Source organism: Patella vulgata, chromosome 9, assembly GCF_932274485.2.
Source record: "Patella vulgata chromosome 9, xgPatVulg1.2, whole genome shotgun sequence".
Classification (NCBI taxonomy): Eukaryota; Metazoa; Mollusca; class Gastropoda; family Patellidae; genus Patella; species Patella vulgata.
The window spans coordinates 36,517,115-36,535,628 of record NC_065887.2 but is presented as its reverse complement, the minus strand read 5'-3'; the positions used below and the strand labels follow the sequence as shown (position 1 = coordinate 36,535,628).

General features: G+C 35.0%; 2 protein-coding genes across 3 annotated transcripts; one reads left to right on the top strand and one right to left on the bottom strand.

Moving 5' to 3' along the window:
- Window positions 1–1,985: 1,985 nt before the first annotated feature.
- Window positions 1,986–11,660, bottom strand: LOC126832309 (lupus La protein homolog). 2 transcript variants are annotated; one of them, XM_050563057.2, is made up of 14 exons: window positions 11,579–11,660; window positions 10,532–10,613; window positions 9,864–9,933; window positions 9,492–9,598; window positions 9,022–9,123; window positions 8,631–8,735; window positions 8,316–8,416; window positions 7,647–7,718; window positions 6,962–6,986; window positions 5,804–5,953; window positions 5,037–5,154; window positions 3,498–3,592; window positions 2,991–3,033; window positions 1,986–2,631 (listed from the first exon to the last, which is right to left on the bottom strand). In XM_050563057.2, exons 2-14 carry the CDS (start codon window positions 10,592–10,594, stop codon window positions 2,597–2,599), a joined length of 1,086 nt encoding a protein of 361 aa, XP_050419014.1. In that variant the 5' UTR covers window positions 10,595–10,613; window positions 11,579–11,660; the 3' UTR covers window positions 1,986–2,596. The 2 variants fall into 2 exon arrangements, with proteins under 2 accessions (XP_050419014.1, XP_050419012.1); XM_050563055.2 differs by having other exon boundaries at window positions 11,487–11,618.
- A 219-nt stretch (window positions 11,661–11,879) lies between these two features.
- Window positions 11,880–18,514, top strand: LOC126832312 (prohibitin 1). The gene is made up of 6 exons (XM_050563060.2): window positions 11,880–12,122; window positions 13,134–13,295; window positions 15,170–15,312; window positions 15,830–15,946; window positions 17,078–17,173; window positions 17,572–18,514. Exons 1-6 carry the CDS (start codon window positions 12,035–12,037, stop codon window positions 17,782–17,784), a joined length of 819 nt encoding a protein of 272 aa, XP_050419017.1. The 5' UTR covers window positions 11,880–12,034; the 3' UTR covers window positions 17,785–18,514.

Genomic DNA, 18,514 nt, shown 5'->3' with positions numbered 1-18,514 from the left:
TCAAGAGCTTTTCCATAATTGGTTCCATATCTATACATCAAAAATCGATGTGTTAATAAGCCCTCAAAATCAAATCACCGGGAACAATAAGCATATAAAGATTAACAAAAAAATCTTTAATAGATAAAGAATTGTTGAATGATAATATTTTATTTTTGATTGACTGTAGAGAAGACGGTTTAATCAATGAATAGTAATAAAATATACTAAGCAGCAAAAGAAACGTCAGGCTGGTATGTTACTCTGAATAGACGCATTGCATAAAACTTGCCAAATGTTTTTATTGTATATTTGTGACCAAATCCCCAACTTTACCTGAGCAATAAGGCTCCTTCCGAAACACAGAATTGAACCCAGGAAATGTTCTCAAAAATGCAACCTGACTTCTGAGATGGTAATGTGTTCTCCATGATTTTCATGTAACTCATGCTACACCGGGACTAACCCTATAAAATGCACGCCCATACCTGGTTGGATCATTCACATAAAACGTGAGCAGCATGCCACGACTCACGACAGCTCAGAGGAACCAGGCGCTTGGAAGAATCGACGCTGGCCACACTGTCCAAGCCGTTGCCAATCACTTCCAGGTCAATGTTCTGACCATCTACAAGCTTCAGCAACGCTTTCGGGTCACCAACACCACGGATGATCGCCCCCGAACTGGTAGACCAAGGGTTACGATAAGGCGATAAGACCGCCATGTTGTGCGACAGCACGTACAGAATCCCTCCACACAGGCATCTGAGACAGCACGTCAGACAGTTGGAACACACGGAATACCCATCAGAACCGATACAGTGCGCCGACTTCTCACCAGAGAGAACATCCATTGCCGTAGACCGATCCTCACCCCTCGCCATCGACGTTAACGTCTACAGGTTGCCCAACAACACCAGAACTGGCGACACAGGCAATGGAGAACTGTTCTGTTCACAGATGGGAGTCGGTATTGCGTATCAACTGCATATGGAAAGACCAGAATATGGCGTCGACATGGCCAGCGTTATTCTGACCAATGTGTCATGGAACGAGACTCATGGGGAGGTCCAAGCATAATGGTTTGGTGTAGAATCGGCCTAAACCAGAGAGTGGGTCCTGTGGTATGGCAGTATATTAGACTCAAAATTCTAACATGCTATCGTCTAATTTCTAACTTCTATTCATGTAATTTCTAACTTCTATTCATGTAATTTCTAAATTAAGACAATGTATAATCCAACTTCTTTTTTTGTTCAGTGTAAATTTTAATTTGAAAACGTATCACATATATTGAGTTAGTTGCTCGGCCCTCATGTAGAGGATTTTAAGGGATTTTAACACAAAATTAAGCAGTTTTATTCCCCAAAATATTATCGGGATTGACCCTTTAAGTTTCGTCAAAATCGAATAAAAATTGTGACCTGTAGAGTCTCCACAAAGTAGTTTCGCCCTGCCTAGTATTTATGGATTAACCAACTGCATGTATATTTCAGTATACTGTTGGGTCAACGGACACAAACCCCCCCCAAAAAATGTCAACAAATATCTATACTAATGTATCTAGTAATGATGGCGGCTACACAAGGGCTGTCCCGAGGATGAAATTTGGTGTATAGGGAGTTACGCTGTTTCCTGCTTCCGGTTCATAGCTATGCCCATGCTACGCCGTTTATTGTTGTCAAATTTTTTATGTTTTTGACTGTCCCTCATGTGAAATGAGTTACTCAGGTGGTATATTATTATTCATAGCATAATGATTTAGTTACTCGGGCGGTAATCGGTTTAATATATGACCCCAGGTCCTCTTATCTTGTACATCGACACGCTTTGACTAACATCTGATTGAAAGACTTGCATGATCCGTTAATAAACATTAACTGATACATTCGAGTTATTAAAGAGTTTACCAAGTATGAGGAAGCATAATGTGGCAGTTTTCATCCTAAATCACATTTTTGTATTTGAAAGACACTAAACATACCTTAAATCGATAAAAACAAAACAACAGAATTGAATGTTTTATTTTATGTGATATTTTGATAGAATATTTACATTGACATGATTATGTTGAGTACAAGACCAGTTTGGGTCAAAGAGGCTAAATAAATGACAAAATAACCCAATAATCTACATTATTTGTACTGATAATTTAAAATATACATTTAATCATACATTTCCTTTCACACTACAACTATTTTAAATCCAAATAAATATCATTCAATCTAATTCCCGATTCTTCAATATATTAATTTATACTTAAGGTGTTTGCTTGCTAACATGAATGTCCTGTGTTTAATTCCACATGGTTGGCCAGAAAGTTCAGGATTTTCCAATGTGGTTTCCCCTTTGTCAGTAATACATTTATGTACTGTATGATTCAACTACATGATGAAATACAAGAAGAATACTCGATCTAATAGAATGAACAAATGATGAACATTACGCTGTTCTGTGACTTATTAAAATATTCACTACTATATATTTATATTCATGATACTATATACAAATGATAATTTATTCCATGATGGTTGAATGATGGTTGAATTTAAAAACATTTCATAGACATAACAATTATTTACAAAAAGATAAAACAAAGATATTAGTTGTCTTAACATCATTCTGTTTTTGCTGCTTTTGCTGCAGGTGCTCCTGAAATCATAGAAAAGTTACAATTTAAAAAAGACTTACAATGAAAAAGGTGTTATCTTACTAAAACCAGTGACCTAGTGGGCTGTTTCTCTGTATGTGTTAATGAAAATTAACACTACCATACAAAGGTATAAAAAATGTCTTTGCTGCTCCGCACTCTGACAACACCTTGCTACACACTGACTAAAACAAATGATCTAAAAGTCAACTTTAAGGTTTCTTGACTGATGAGTCCCAGACTTGGATAAACCTTTATTTGTTAACACAGAAAGGATTGGTTTGAGCATCACATAATAGAATAGGTGATGCACAAAACTGTTTCAATTTTTACAAAAGAACATATGTGTTAGTTAACTCACCATCATTATTCTGACCTCGTCGTTTACCCTTAAAGGAACCAAACTGAAAGAAGGTTAATGTTTAAATTAAATCATCAATTGTTAGAATTATATATCTGTTGATCAATATGAACTACAACTTTACAAATGTGACTGGCCATGGCCATCTAATCATGGTCAAAGGTACCACTATGCTATCATCACAGGTCCATGAACAATATCTGCATTAGATGTTAATACAGTGATTATCCAAATGAACAAAATGTTTTAGTACTCTTGTCTTTCCTTATGTTTAAATACTTTCTTGTTATATTGAAACAAAATTAAATGAAACTAAAATATTTCTGGTCAAAGTAGGACTTTTGTAGGACTTGAAATTACCCCAATGTGTTAAGATAAAACTATGAAATCTGTCCAATGCAGGTTTATTGGACCATGAAGCTGTACATTGTTGTAAAATAAATGATTAAATCTGATAAAATATCTCATTGCTGATTATTTGACTAAAAACATTGAATATATCCTTACCTTGCCTCGGCCCCTCTTCATTGGTTTCCTTCTATTCATATCACGATTTGATCGGTCAGAAAATATCATTTTCCAGTGACTAAGCTCTTCCTCTCCTGAAAAAGTATCAACAATAATTAAATGGTCAATCATTTAAAACAGGTATGAATTGAAGTATTTTTACACTGTACACTTATGTAATAAAACCAGCGGCTGCCAGGCAGGATACACCCACATTTTCGAGAGATGGATAGAGAACAGGCTAACAAGAAAGTGATTTTTCCTACAATCAAGGGCCATAATTCAGGAAATTCCAATTCGATATGCGCAAATATCGAACGGAACTGAACGAACGGCAGCCATTTTGTCTGTCAATTTTGGGCCGATTTTCACGAAATTCGAACTCAGTCCTCCTTAGGGTGTAACGGTGACATAATAGAACGTTTTTTTTAAATCGGATAAAAATTATGACTTCTATAGGGTCCACAAGCTAAAAATGTGATTTTTCTTACAATCAGGGGCCATAATTCAGGAAGTTACGGTCCGATATGCACAGATATCGAAAGGAACCAAGATCTTTGGGTTATAAACTTACATTTCAAGTTTCAACAAAATCGGATAAAAATTGTGACCCCTATAGGGTCCACAACCTTGATATACCATATTCTTACGCAATTTGGGAACGAAAGGCGGCCATTTTGTCTGTCAATTTTGGGCCGATTTTCACGAAATTCGAACTCAGTCATCCTTAGGGTGTAACGGTGATATAATAGAATGGTTTATTAAATCGGATAAAAATTATGACTTCTATAGGGTCCACAAGCTAAAAACGTGATTTTTCGTACAATCAGGGGCCATAATTCAGGAAGTTACGGTCCGATAATCATATGCACGAATATCGAAAGGAACCGAGGTCTTTGGGTTATAAACTTACATTTCAAGTTTCAACAAAATCGGATAAAAATTGTGACCCCTATAGGGTCCACGACCTTGATATACCATATTCTTACGCGACAGGGGCGACGGCATAATACGTCCACATGAAAATGTGGGCGTATAAAAACAGTTGTTGACATCAATAGTCTATTGCTCTAAGACACAGCACACTGGGTCAACATTTCACAATTTATTTACTTAGACAGGTAACAAAACATACCGCAGCTAGCTAATTAACCCAGTCAATATGAATCTTTAGCGGAATGGGGTTTTACGTCCTACTGTTCTTCTCTAATGAAGACGGGCATACTCCATACAGTGTGCTATGAGGGAAATTGTGCCTGGCACTAATATGAATAATGCATAAGAATGTAAAGTAGATCTAACAAAGATTCATTGCACAGTGAAATTTAATGTTCTACTTTGAGTACCAACAGGATATTAAAGTCCGGCATATGCAATGCAATGTACTATGGAAATTCAAGACAGTGGAATCAGTGACAAATATAGCTGTGTTGGCTGGAATTGCCTGACAGTACTATTCAAATGCCACCAGTCATTCTAGTTTTTATCAAATAAGCTATAAAATGTAATATAACACTCTGAAATATAATATATACCAACCCTCAAGAACTCGACCCTGTAATTCACCACCATTTAATTCTATTTTACCACCATTAGCTTCTTTAGCTTTATCTAATGCTACTTGTGCTTGATTCTCTTCAGCAAACCTCACCTGACCCTGTAATAATAGATCTATAATATACTAAACAACCCAGAAATTACAGCTTATATTTGATATTTTGATAGCCAGTCATATTTCCACATTCATAAAGCAAAATTTATTTACAACATGAATTGCAAGTGGGTTTCAACGTTCTACTCTGACTGGGCCAATAAGATGGGCATACGCCATACATTGTGCTATGAGGGAAGTTTTGCCCAGACAGTAGCGCTAAGGCCTACTCTTATCAAATTCCAACTGCCACAGGACCTTTTACGTGCATGCCAATGTGTACACAGGGCCTCAAGTTTTTCGTCCCATCCGCACTGTACATTGTCTGTTGCCAGGGCCTCCGTACTGCATAACTGACAAGGAGGAATCATGACGGAAAATAATTGCAAATGACAGCCCAGGTGTTTATTGTTTTAACTTTTAGTAACAGACAGATTTATATCCGAGTCATGACATGCCTTATGATCTAAAGTACACATGTTAGACCAATCCCCATCTCCCCCAACACCCTGCATGAAATTCCAATTAATACGATCTTTATCCTAATATAATTTGATAAATCTGTTGACTTGAATAATAATCTTGAAACTCAAGTAAGCATAAATAAGATTCCATATACATCAACTACTATTTAATTAAATAGATATCTTCAAACCTTTTTATCACCAGGGTTAAAATCAACCCATGCAACTTTTGAAAAATCTTCAAAGAAGTTTCGAACATCCTCACGTGATGTATCATCTGCAAAACCTTCTAGATGTAAAATAGTACCATGTGTTATACTATCTTTCATATTCTCTAACCTCTGTAAAATATATTATGGATTATACCAGTATATATTTCATTTCAAACAACTTTATTCAGCTTTTATTAACATAACGGTTGAAAAGTGCAAGAGAACACTTGTTAACATGTGCTATTTGTATAATAATCTATAACTGAGCTAATAAAGACATACATACACCAAGCAGTATGCTAAGATGGACATTTTGCCTGGAGATCAATTGAATTCCAAATGTTATGGATGTATACGAACAGAACCATGTATTTTTTCATGCACCACTGACAAAGGGGAACCACACAAATGGTCTTTGTGTTTTCATTTCTAAATGCGTATCATGGACTAATTAACTAGTGCATGTATTTGTACTCGGATGATGACACGAGCCTGGGCGATTGTTGTCACTATTAATAATTCAGATTTAAAATTTGTGTGACCACTTAAATATATAAATGAAATGAAATGGGGTTAACGTCCACTGTTCTTCCATAAAATTTTGCCAGGATAGAAAGCACTACAGCCTACTCTTATATCGAATTATAAATCAAGGGTTCTGCTATGTGTGCACAAGTATGTACAAAAAACCTTGTTTTATAGTCCCATCCAAACAACTACATTGTCTCTTGGCAGGCACTACATCCTGCACCACTGACAAGGGGGAACCACGCCAGAAAATCCTGATGAACTTCCTCAGCCAACACCGGGATTGGAACAGAGCAGCAAAGTTAGCGAGCCAACGTCTTTCCGAGCCAATGTGGCTCCTAACAGTCATATAAATGAAATAGGGTTTAACATTCTACTGTTCTGTTCCAACTGGGCTAATGAAGACGGGCATATGCCATAAGGTGTGCTTTGAGGGAAATTTTGTCCAGACAGTGGCGCTATGGTCAACTTTATATCAAATTCCAGCTGCCAAGGGATCTTTTACGTACACACCTATGTGTACACTAGCCATGGGTTTTCCGTCCGATCCGAACGGATTAACAGTTATATAATCTAACTATAAAACAAACATAATAAAGTAATGTATACCTCATTCATCTGTTTTGCTGTTTCCCTGTAAAATAAAATACAACAATAATTTAAAGATTTATTTTGAACACCATAAAATCAAATACATGATTTTCATTACTCTAAGCAAAACCATTATTACTAGGGTAGTGAATACATTGAAGTTAACAATCATGAAATCAAGTATTACCTATTATCTATCTAGTATACCATGGTAGATATTTAGTATATCATGATAGGTAAGTATTCTGTATACCATGATAGGTAAGTATTCAGTATACCATAGTAGATATTTAGTATGCAATGGTAGATTTCTATATCAAATGGTAGATTTTTAGTATCCCATGGTAGATATTTACTATACTATAGTAGATTTTTAGTATACCATGGTAGATATATGGAGAGAGAGAGAGAGAGAGAGAGAGAGAGAGGGTTTAAGTCCACTGACACACAAACTAGGTCATTTCGGGACTAACATATGGTTTAATTTTATTTCAATAATTCGCTTGCACGTAGGGGTCTTTAGCAATTGGAGGAAACCGGAGGACCCGGAGAAAACCCACAAGGTTGGACAGGCGACCCTACTCCTTGTCATGTACAACCGGGGATTCTGGTAGATATATGGAAGTGGTTAAAACTGTCTGCCCCAATAGGCTATATAAGTAGGATAATTCTAAATTTAGAGATTAAACCACTATAATCTTACTCTTTTGCTGCTTTTTCTTTCTCTAATTTTAATTGTCGTTTTTCTTCTGTTTTACTCAGGAAATAATCAGTCCTAAAATATACAAAATTTACGTGAAATGATATAGGAGCTTAATATGTTAACTTCTGAGCAGTCAATTTTTTTTTTAGATACATGTTAATGCAAAACCGATTTGGATTCAAAATTAGACAGATGCTAGTCTTAATTATAATAATCCCTGCAGTCTTGTATGACCATTCTGAACTATAATAATCCTTGTAGTCTTGTATAACTAGTCTAAATTATAATAATCCTTCTAGTCCTGTACAATTTTTAAGGAGCCATGAGGTGGATTAGTGGGAATGCCACTGGAAAATCTATGGGAGTTTCAAGGTTTCATTAAAGTGTTGGGCAAGAAAATTTGTCAGGATTTTCGAGTCTAATCATTTGAATGGGACAAATATAAAATATGGTCCACCCACATATGCTGGTAAAAGTAACATTTAATGAAAAGTAGGCAGACTGCACGCTGCTATCAGGTTAATGTGGAAATATAGACTGCTAACTCTCTTGATAATATACAAAGATATTTAAAAGAAATAGAGTTTATCATATGATTTCTGAAATGAGTATTTTTGTCACTTATAATCATAAATGAAACATTGTTTATAACACAATAATTTTTATTACCTTAACAGTCTTTTTAATTCTGTTTCACCAAATTTGATTGATTCTGCTTTCACAAATGAGTCAGCTTGTTCTTTAGTTTTAAACACAGCAAAAATGGATCCCTGTAAAGAGAAACAATTATTGCTCTTGTACTGAAGTATTGAATGAATGATCAAATATCAAGCAAACCAGCCATTTTTCATAATCCATCTGGATAAATATCTTGGACATGGCTTTCATTTACAAAACTTTGTCAATATGGCTGGCTATGAGCTATAATTATAAATTCGATAACCACAGAACATGCTATTGGTTGTCAAAGTTAAATTCAGTTACCTTAAATTTCTTTCCAATTCTACGAAGATAAATATTTTCCACAACACCATGTTTATCAAGAAATTCTTTAATTGTGTCAAAATCACAGTCCTCAGGGAATCCTTTCTGAAATAAATGCAAAGGAACAAATATAAATCATGTTCTTGAAAAGCAATAATATGTCACATAAAAGTTGGCAAAATTCAGTTATAGAAGTATTTTTTTCAGCCATGGCCTCTGTACCCACAATCCTTTTTACTTCAATAACACGCCTTACCTCAGCTGTAACTTGGTACCTATAGGAGGATAGTGCAAGGTAAACTTAACACAGCACGAAAATTTTAAAACTATGATAATGAAATGAAAATCACAGAAATACTCATAGATAAATAGAAAATATAAATATTCTTACACAATAAATAGAACGGTTATTGAGATCATCTCTTCTTTCTTTGTTATTTTCAGGTAATGGTTTTTCAGGTGACCTTCGAACTTTCTTCCCATCTTCCGACACCTAGAACAACAAGCAAACAAAGTTGCACTGAATGTCATTATATACATTTAAACAGTACAGTATTAAACATTCTGTTAAGAACTCTGTCCTGTATGGCATTCATTCCATTGTAAAATTTTTCTTATATCATGTAACAGCTTTACAGTCAAAATGTAAGTAGAAAATTAAACTAAAATATTTGATAGGGTTGTTCCTTACGCCCAATGAGCAAGCCCAAGATTTGAAGAGGGAGATAACTCTTGACAACGTATAGAGGCAATGGCAGTTTCCATATTCAATCCATAAATGCTACAACTACAGGTGTTCAGACCGACACTATGAATTATTGACAAGCTGGGGTAGATATACCTCATTGTGTTTTTACTTACCTCTAATAGATTATTTTCAGATTTCTTAATGGCAGCAACAATAACTTCTACATCTTCTGTGATACTCTTTAATTTGTTGAATGTTAGCAAAACCTCAAATGTTACATCTTTTCATGTGGTTAAGGAGAATAAATGGTTGAGATAAATTAAATTAAATCAATATTTGAAAACTGAAACCGCCTACTACATTCTTGTGTGGGTTGAAAATTTAACATACTTTGAATTTAGGCAAGGCAACATTGTTGTCGAAAATAAAACCATGTCATTTGGCGGTTACAAAACATAATGAACATATGAACAACAGGGCCCAGTATGTGTTATGAATATGGACAATATGACTATGATGAAAGTAAAATATGTTAAAAAGGATACAGCCATCATCTTCTTTGATTTTCTCCTGTAGAAATTTGTCTTTTGCCAAATTAATGTCCCCAAAATAGTACTGAAATAGAATAAATAATACCTTCAAAAGATCAGATTATTCAAAAGAACTAAGAACAATTCCTTCAATATGTACATAACTATAGAACAAATGAAATGAAATGGGGTTTAACGTCCTACTGTTCTGGGGGCTGTTTCACGAAACTTTAAGATAAAATCCAAATTTTAGTAATTTGATTGGATAATATAAGATTGATTTTTAGTGCTTAGCCAATCAAAATTGAAGTATCCACTAAAATTTGGATTTTATCTTTAGTTAAGATTTCGAGAAACAGGTCCCTGCTCCTAAACTGTGCTAATAAAGACAGGCATATGCCATACAGTGTGCTATAAGGGAAATTTTGCCCGGGCAGCGGCGCTACAGCCTACTCTTATATCGAATTCCAACTGCCAAGGGATCTTTTACGTGCGTGCCAATATGAACACGGGACCTTGGTTTTTCGTCCCATCCGAACGACTAGACAGCTGTCCTTATTAGGCCCTCCGAAATACAGAACCCAACCCATCACATTTTTAAATAGGCATCATGTAAATGCAAGTTCATATGTTGAATTTATAACTAGTCTCTGAAATTACTGTAACTATTATTTTGTCATTACCTCCATTTGGTAAATTATTTTCTTTTCCTGATCAGTTAAACCTGATCCATTAGTCTCAGCCATGTTTTCTTTGTTTTCTACACTGTAAAATAAAGAATGGTTTATTAAGATTGGAATAATCAATGTTATTGTTGTCAGTAAAGTAGGCCTATGACAGATTGGGTTATCAACAATCTACCAATAAACTAATGACAGATTTTTGAAATGCGTTTCTAACGTAGCTCCAAAATTCTAAGTAAAAGGTCTACAAAAGAGAGAGAGATGGAGTTTAACATCCACTCAACACAAACTAGGCCATTTTGGGACTAACATATGGTTTAATTATATTTCAATAATTCGCTTGCACGTAAGGGTTTTTAGCAGTGGGAGGAAACCAGAGAAAACCCACAAGGTTGGACGGGCGACCCTAATCCTTGTCACAACTGGGGAATCAAAACCATGCTCGTTGACTCAATGACCGACCTTATGATACAACGCACACGTCCTAACCATTATTCAGTCATCCAACCCCCAAATGTTCTACAAAATTTCAATTTTTTACAATAATTGCCTCATAATTGAGTCATAACAGCTGGCAATGTGGTGGTGGAGGATCGTGCTTTGATCTAATATTGTAGAAAGATATTCCAATACCATTTCTTTTAAGTACCATACTGGAAGTGGAATAGCAATTTGTTCCTCCAGTATATTTTTTTAATTAAATCAGACCAATGACAAAAATTGGACAATCATACTGACATAGCCATATTTGTCTCATTATGCCCAGTCTAGGTTGATCAGTAATAACAACTGTATCCATATACCAGATGTATATAATTGTACGTCCCTGAAATTGTAACTTGAAGTGTGAAATACAATCTAAAATCTGAATTTAAAATACGGTACTTTCACTTTACAAATACATGAATTATTGAATAGCTTAGAATATAATTACCGATATAGTGGGAAAACTTACCAATCTTCAGTAGACATATTGCAACTTCAAAAGAAAGACGAAAAACTAAACGAGACAGTTATGATATTACCGTCTGCTGGCAAAATACTTACACGTGTGAAATCGTTACTTTATATTTGTACTCAGTTTTCTTGCATGCTAAAAACACGTTTTTGCATCACCAATATACGCATGCGTATTAAACATAATCCAAATTAACAAAACGAAACGTTTAATGCTACCTTTAAACCAAACATGTCTTACATCGGATTTTATTGGTCACGTACTAATTAATTATAATCAAAGTGAACCTATATTCTTTATAAAATATCACCAGTTTGTATAAAAAAATCAGATTTTATATTTCGTTTCTTTATTACATAAGTTCAGTTCTTAAATTTGTATGTATCCACATTAGACATGCGCTTTTGATATTTCCGTTTTCTCCATGTGCTGATTTTCTTCAGAATTTCATCATTAATTTAGCAATTAAAACATTTTTCTGATGTTTTATATGGTTTAGATAATTATAACACAATCGACTAAGGGTATTTACAGTAATCGATAAGATGGCAACGCGAATCTTTAATGCTATTGGTCGCATTGGTATCGGTATAGCTGTGGCCGGCGGTGTTGTTCAGACGGCCCTATATAATGGTAAGTTCTCAAGGTTAAAGGGCAACTAACTCAGACATCCTTTGCATACAGTTTAAATACAAGTTTTAATGTACATAATCTTTGAGTGGCATTTAGCGATTGAACACATTAAAAACACAACACAGTTTATATGGAAATACAATCACTGGTTTATAAGTATAGCACGCACAAATTTGTGCTTGATAACGATAAGAGAATACTTGTCGAAACGTCGTGCTATACTTATAAACCAGTGATTGTATTTCCATATAAACTGTGTTGTGTTTTTAATGTACATATCTGAAATTCTATGTCAATTGTATCTGATTTCTCAACGATATTCGCACATTTTCCCAAAACACCGCATAGTTTTTTACAAGGCAGGTTCAGTGACAGCATAGATATAGTCCTAATAGTAATACGGTCCCAGTTTCACAAAAACATTCTCAGACTTATAAGTAGGCCCTATTTACTCACAATTGTTCACTTTATGTTAACTAAACTATAGCCCTTTATAAAACTTTTGTTGTTTTTAAGTATCAAATACTTGAAATACATCAATAAGAAACCATGTGCAAAGTATTGTGTTTCTCGATCAATAGGATTTTTCATAAACAGTGATTGAAAGTTGTGTCAATTCTTAACTTAAATCTGAGAATGCTTTGTGAACTTGGGGCCCAGGTTACCAGCGTGTTGGGATTGATTGCGGCTTAACGTCACCATGGAGCTTACATTTATACATTTTTTTTATGTTATAAGGTCCATGATGTTGAGCCGACTTTCAATGGTGATTGTATTGTAATTAATGTCATAGATTAAGGACGCTAAACCCTGAGTTTCGACAAATACCTCTTATTGTTAATAAATTAAATAAGCATTAGGATAGTTTTCAAAAAGTTGTGCTTTTAGAAAAAAAATAGTGATAGGTTCCCAGAAAAGTTGTGTTCTGTTTATGTGTTTCTTAATCGCTAAATGCCAATTACGGATTAGATCAATGTATCATTTACATATATTACAATTTTTATTTTATAGTTGACGGTGGTCATAGAGCAGTTATTTTTGACAGATTTACTGGAGTGAAACCAGGAGTTATTGGCGAGGGTACACATTTTTTAATTCCATGGGTCCAGCGTCCTATTATTTTTGACTGTCGATCTCGACCAAGAAATGTACCTGTTATTACTGGTAGCAAAGGTAAGTTATTGTTTAAAATACAGAATTTATTATTCGGTATTAGGCCATATATAAAAATTATTTTGCTTCTCAGAAAAGCCTGTGTCACTTAAAATGGGGCTAGACTAATTAAATACAGCACGCAAATGTTTCCCCCTGGTCCCAGGAAGTAACTCCATAAACTATTTCTTAACTAGTCTCGGTCACCCAGAACCTCCTAGTCTTCAACATATGGAGGGCCTGGGAAGGTTGTCAATATTTGACGTAAAGTCCATTGCCTATGCGTAACCGGGAGTTTGGGTTTTAATGTGGTTGATTATCCGGTCTCTTTTGCCAAGTCAAGTAAGAGTTGCGCCCCTTCCCACAATAAACCCCATAATTCTTGCATTAATATAAACAAATATGAATCGTGACGACGAATTAGGATTAATTTTAAAAGCATAGATATGGACCATGAAGAGAGAAATTTTACAATAAAAAATTAAGAGTGTTAGATATTGGAGTCGCATGCAATCAAATGGATTTTTTGAAATGACATTCTTAAATTAATTTCATGGGTGTAAACATCTTGTTTTAAGAGGAGTTACCTCCCTTAGACATTGTTTATGATAATGTGAAATTTACTCAAACTTGTTCACTTTATTTTAACTAAAATATAGACCTTTATAAACCTTTTGTTGTTTTAATGTATCAGATACATCCATAAGTGCAAAGTTTTGTGTTTCTGGGCTCAAGATATTTCTCATAAACAGTGATTGAAAGTTGAGCAAATTCTCAACTTAAGTCTGAGAATGCTTTGTGAACTCGGGGCCGGATTATCTAGCCAATTTTTGTCAAATGTTGACAACCTGTCCAAACTAATATTTATAGAATATTTTTCTGGATGATAGAGACTGTTTCTTAACGTATCCAGAAATGTTGCGTAGCCTTCTTTATCATGTACTCAACTATGATAAATGTTACTGACAATCATAAACATTACTGGATAATCTTACAATCCTAGAAACAATATGATCCGATAAATGGAGTGCCTTGAAATGTAAGGTTTATGAGAAGTCATTTAGCTCTAGTAGTGATCCTTTGACAAAATAAAACCTCCTTCCCACATCACATTTTTGGTAAGGATATTTGTTATGTGTGGCTTTCATACAGAAAGAAGTGAAATGAATATAAATACAAAACTTGATTTGATAAAAAAAAAAAATCCTCATTTGAAATTACTAAACATCTTTGTTTTGGTCTTTTGGATGAAAGTAACAGTGTTCAGTGGTTTATTATATCTTTATTTGGAGAACAAAACGGACAACATACATCGTAGAGTTAGGTTATGACTGATGGTGTGTTCCACTGTCAACATTTTAAGCCAAAAAAAACCTGAAATTAAGTACGGTAAACATACAACCTTAGACATTATTAATAATTCAAATCAAAAATATTTAATCTTTGGATTTTGTACCATCCCTAATCGAAATAATTCATACCAACCTAGTTCAATATGGTTCAGCTAGCAATCGTTAAAATTTGTTAAAAATAAAGTAAATTCGAAGTGAAGAGTGGACCTAGGTGTGCCAGTGGTTCACTAATCAGGAGGTCCTGGATTTCATCCCGGTGTTGGTTGAGAAACTACCCCTGGGTTTTCCAACGTGGTTTCCACTTCTCAGTGGGACAGGGCCTTGCAAGAATAGAGTCTAGTTTTTTTGATTGGAACAATAGACCGAGATCCTGTGTATACATTGGTGTGCATGTAATAGTACCCTTAACAGTTAGAATGCAGTATAAGAGTAAGCCATGTTGTCCGAGCAAAGATTTCCCTTATAGCACACTATATTAGCCCAGTCCATGCAGAAAATTTTTTACATTGAACTTAATTTCAGTGCTTTATACTTATATTTCAGATTTACAGAATGTAAACATTACATTAAGAATATTATTCCGACCTGTTATAACTGATTTACCCAAGATATATACTAATCTAGGTTTAGATTATGAAGAAAGAGTTCTACCATCTATTACCAATGAAGTTTTAAAAGCTGTAGTGGTAAGTTGATGTGTAATTAAACAGCAAACTGTCCAGAACTCTTCCTAATCTGACAAGGGAAGCAATGCTTGGTCGTTCTGAAGGGATGTTAAATTGAGGTGTACCAGTGTACACTTTAGATGTATGACAAGCGTTTTACGTATGCCAATCTAAGGATAACTGTTAAACTCCCACCATAGTACTAAATTTGTCGATGTGAGTTAAGCAGGAATTTGAAAAGCTGTCATTTGATGTAAAACTGGAATTGTAGACGTATAACCCACTCTTAGGGTTGGTCTTGTATAAATGGTTGTTTTGTCCGTTCGATTTAATCAAAGGAATATCAATGTCAAAAAGATCTTAATGTTGCAGGTATTAATATTTTCACCAAGTGAAATTTTCAATGCATAGGCCCCTTACTATTAAATGATTGCAATTAATGCTTGTCAACAATGTCAACCGTCTGTTGTATGTCCACATTGAAATGTGGTTATATTTAGCCGTTTGAAATCTCAATCAGATTGTTTTATTTTTGTAGGCCTTATTTGATGCTGGAGAATTGATTACGAATCGTGAAGTTGTATCAATGAAAGTTAGTGAGGAATTGGTAGAAAGAGCTTCACAGTTCGGGATCATCTTAGACGATATTTCACTGGTAAATAATTACAAATAAATGCATTTACATGTTAAATGTTGTGGTTTACAATATTTTGCTGTCAATCATAGGTCCCTCCCCTATTCAACCCAACAACTAACACGTAGCATCATCTGCCTGGGCATGTAGACTTTCTTCCACAGACTGTAGTATGGTCATTGGCATTCATTTTATTCTGAAGTATTGTGTTGACGAGACATTAAACCTCAAAAGCTGAGAGATAACCCGGTAGTGATTAATGGACTTCAAATCCCATTTCTATTCCTTTTTACACCATTTGGTGAGGGGGGGGGGGATTGAGAGGTCTAACACATGCGCTCTTGATCATAATGTCTATCATCAAGTCAAGTGGTGGAGTTGTCGGTCACACTTCGTAGGTTTTCTCCAGGTACTCTGGTTTCCTCCCATTGACACTGGTATTTAGGTGAGAATGTCCATAATTGTTTTATTGGTACTTAGGTGAGAACGTCCATAATTATTTTTACTGGTATTTAGGTGAGAATGTCCATAATTAACCATAAAATGTACTTTGTTCTACTTTTTATATGCCAACACATAGTATGGGCATATAGTGCATTCGCGTGGTCCGTCGACACTAACTTGTTCACTTAGAAGCCACAATTTTAGACGAATCATTTTCGAACTTTAGGATAATGTTTCATATGAGTAGACGACGGTTAGAAATTGAATTTGAGCGCAATCACTATTTTCGTCCTGAAGTTATGGCTATTTAGCGTAATTTTGCTTGTACACTCCCTAGAGACCACAAGGGAGCCATGGTGGCTAAGTAGGTAAGACTCTGGTTCACTCCCGGTGTTGGCCGAGAAAATGATTTCCGAGCTGGTTCCCCCTTATCAGTAGTGCAGGACGGAGGGACTGGTAAGACACAATGTATAGTCATTCGGATGGTTACAAAAAACAAGATCCCGTGTCCACATTGGCGTGTATGTAAAACAAACCTTGTCAGTTGAAATTCATCAAAGACTTATGTAGTAGCACCACTGTCCTGGCAATATTTCCCTCATAGCACACTGTATGGTGTATGCCTGTCTTCTTCGCTAGCCCAGAACGGTGGGGTGTTAAACCCCATTTCATTTAACTTCAATAATAAGGATTTGGTTTGTATTTCAGACCCATTTGACGTTTGGTCATGAATTTACATCTGCAGTAGAACAGAAACAAGTGGCTCAACAGGAAGCTGAGAGAGCCAGATATATGGTAGAAAAGGTAGATAACTCTTATGTTCTTCTTTAGCCCATTTAATAACACAAAATATATCCACATTTATAGCAAATTTTGTCCATGTGGCTAAACAGGAGGGTCCCGGGTTCACTCCCAGTGTAGGCTGAGAATGTTCCCCATGTTTTGTCAGTAGTGCAGGACGGAGAACCTGGCAAGGCCAGTGTCCATTCATTCAGTTGATCCATTCAACTGAGGTTTTGTGTGCATTACACATTGGTTTGTATGTAAAAGAACCTATGACAGTTAAAATACTAAATAAGTGTAGGTTCTACACTCCCCTCTCAGCACACTGCATAGGTATGCACGTCTTCATTAGCTTCAAGTGCAGAAATTAGGATGTTAAAAACCATTTCGTTTGCATTCTCAATTAATTCTTTTTTTAGGCTGAACAAATGAAGATTGCTGCCATTGTTACTGCCGAGGGTGATTCTAAAGCCGCTGAACTTTTGGCCAAATCATTTGGAGATGCTGGAGAAGGTTTAGTCGAGCTACGGAAACTTGAAGCAGCAGAAGATATAGCTTACCAAATGTCAAAATCTAGAAATGTGACATATTTACCGCCTGGACAACAAACTCTTCTGTCACTTCCTCAGTGATGTGTTTTATAGACAATAAGTGAAGGTTAATAAGAGACTTGTTATTCAAGACTATTCATGTGTAGAAATATTTAGAGCTGTTGAGATAATCATTGAAAACTACAGAATACAGGAAGAGACGACTATATTTAAACCAATAATACAGTTGTAACATTATTAAACTAATATTGTGAACAGCTTGGTAAGGAAATGTGATTAATGAGGGTCATCTATCTTAAATTTAACGTACATAATAATGCATCTTGACTGTAATAACTTAAAACAATTTGTAGCCATTTTCTCTGTATACTATATTTCAGTACCATACTCAATTCTAATGAGATGAAATGTGATTGGCTTCTTGTTAATCAACACACCATTATCCAATAATCAGGTCATTGTTATGTTATCAAGGACAGTAATTAGCCTGTCACCTAATTCAATACTTTTGATTATGTATGGTAACTACTCAATACTTTTATTGTTCGGAAGGTTGTAATGTTAACTACCCCATACTTTTAATGTTTGGAGTGTTGTATAGGTCGATAACTAGAAGTTTAATAAGTGATACTAGTATACATGTACACATATATTACTTCTGTACACTAGCCTATAATTTCAAGTTTAGCTACATGCTAGTATAATAGTTTCTCTATATGTAGTAATATTATACAGTAGATATAAAAGATATACATGTATGTGTGCTAAGTGTGAATGTATGGAATAAAAATCAATTTCTTTATTAAATCAA

Bases quoted from the DNA above. Each gene is read 5' to 3' on its own strand.
- LOC126832309 (XM_050563055.2), bottom strand. The intron at 7,719-8,315 runs GTAATAAAAATT...TGTATATTTTAG, and splicing joins GAATTAAAAAGACTGTTAAG to GACTGATTATTTCCTGAGTA. The intron at 5,155-5,803 runs GTTTGAAGATAT...CTATTATTACAG, and splicing joins TTAACCCTGGTGATAAAAAG to GGTCAGGTGAGGTTTGCTGA.
- LOC126832312 (XM_050563060.2), top strand. From the start codon at position 12,035: ATGGCAACGCGAATCTTTAATGCTATTGGTCGCATTGGTATCGGTATA. The intron at 13,296-15,169 runs GTAAGTTATTGT...CTTATATTTCAG, and splicing joins TGTTATTACTGGTAGCAAAG to ATTTACAGAATGTAAACATT. The intron at 17,174-17,571 runs GTAGATAACTCT...TTCTTTTTTTAG, and splicing joins CCAGATATATGGTAGAAAAG to GCTGAACAAATGAAGATTGC.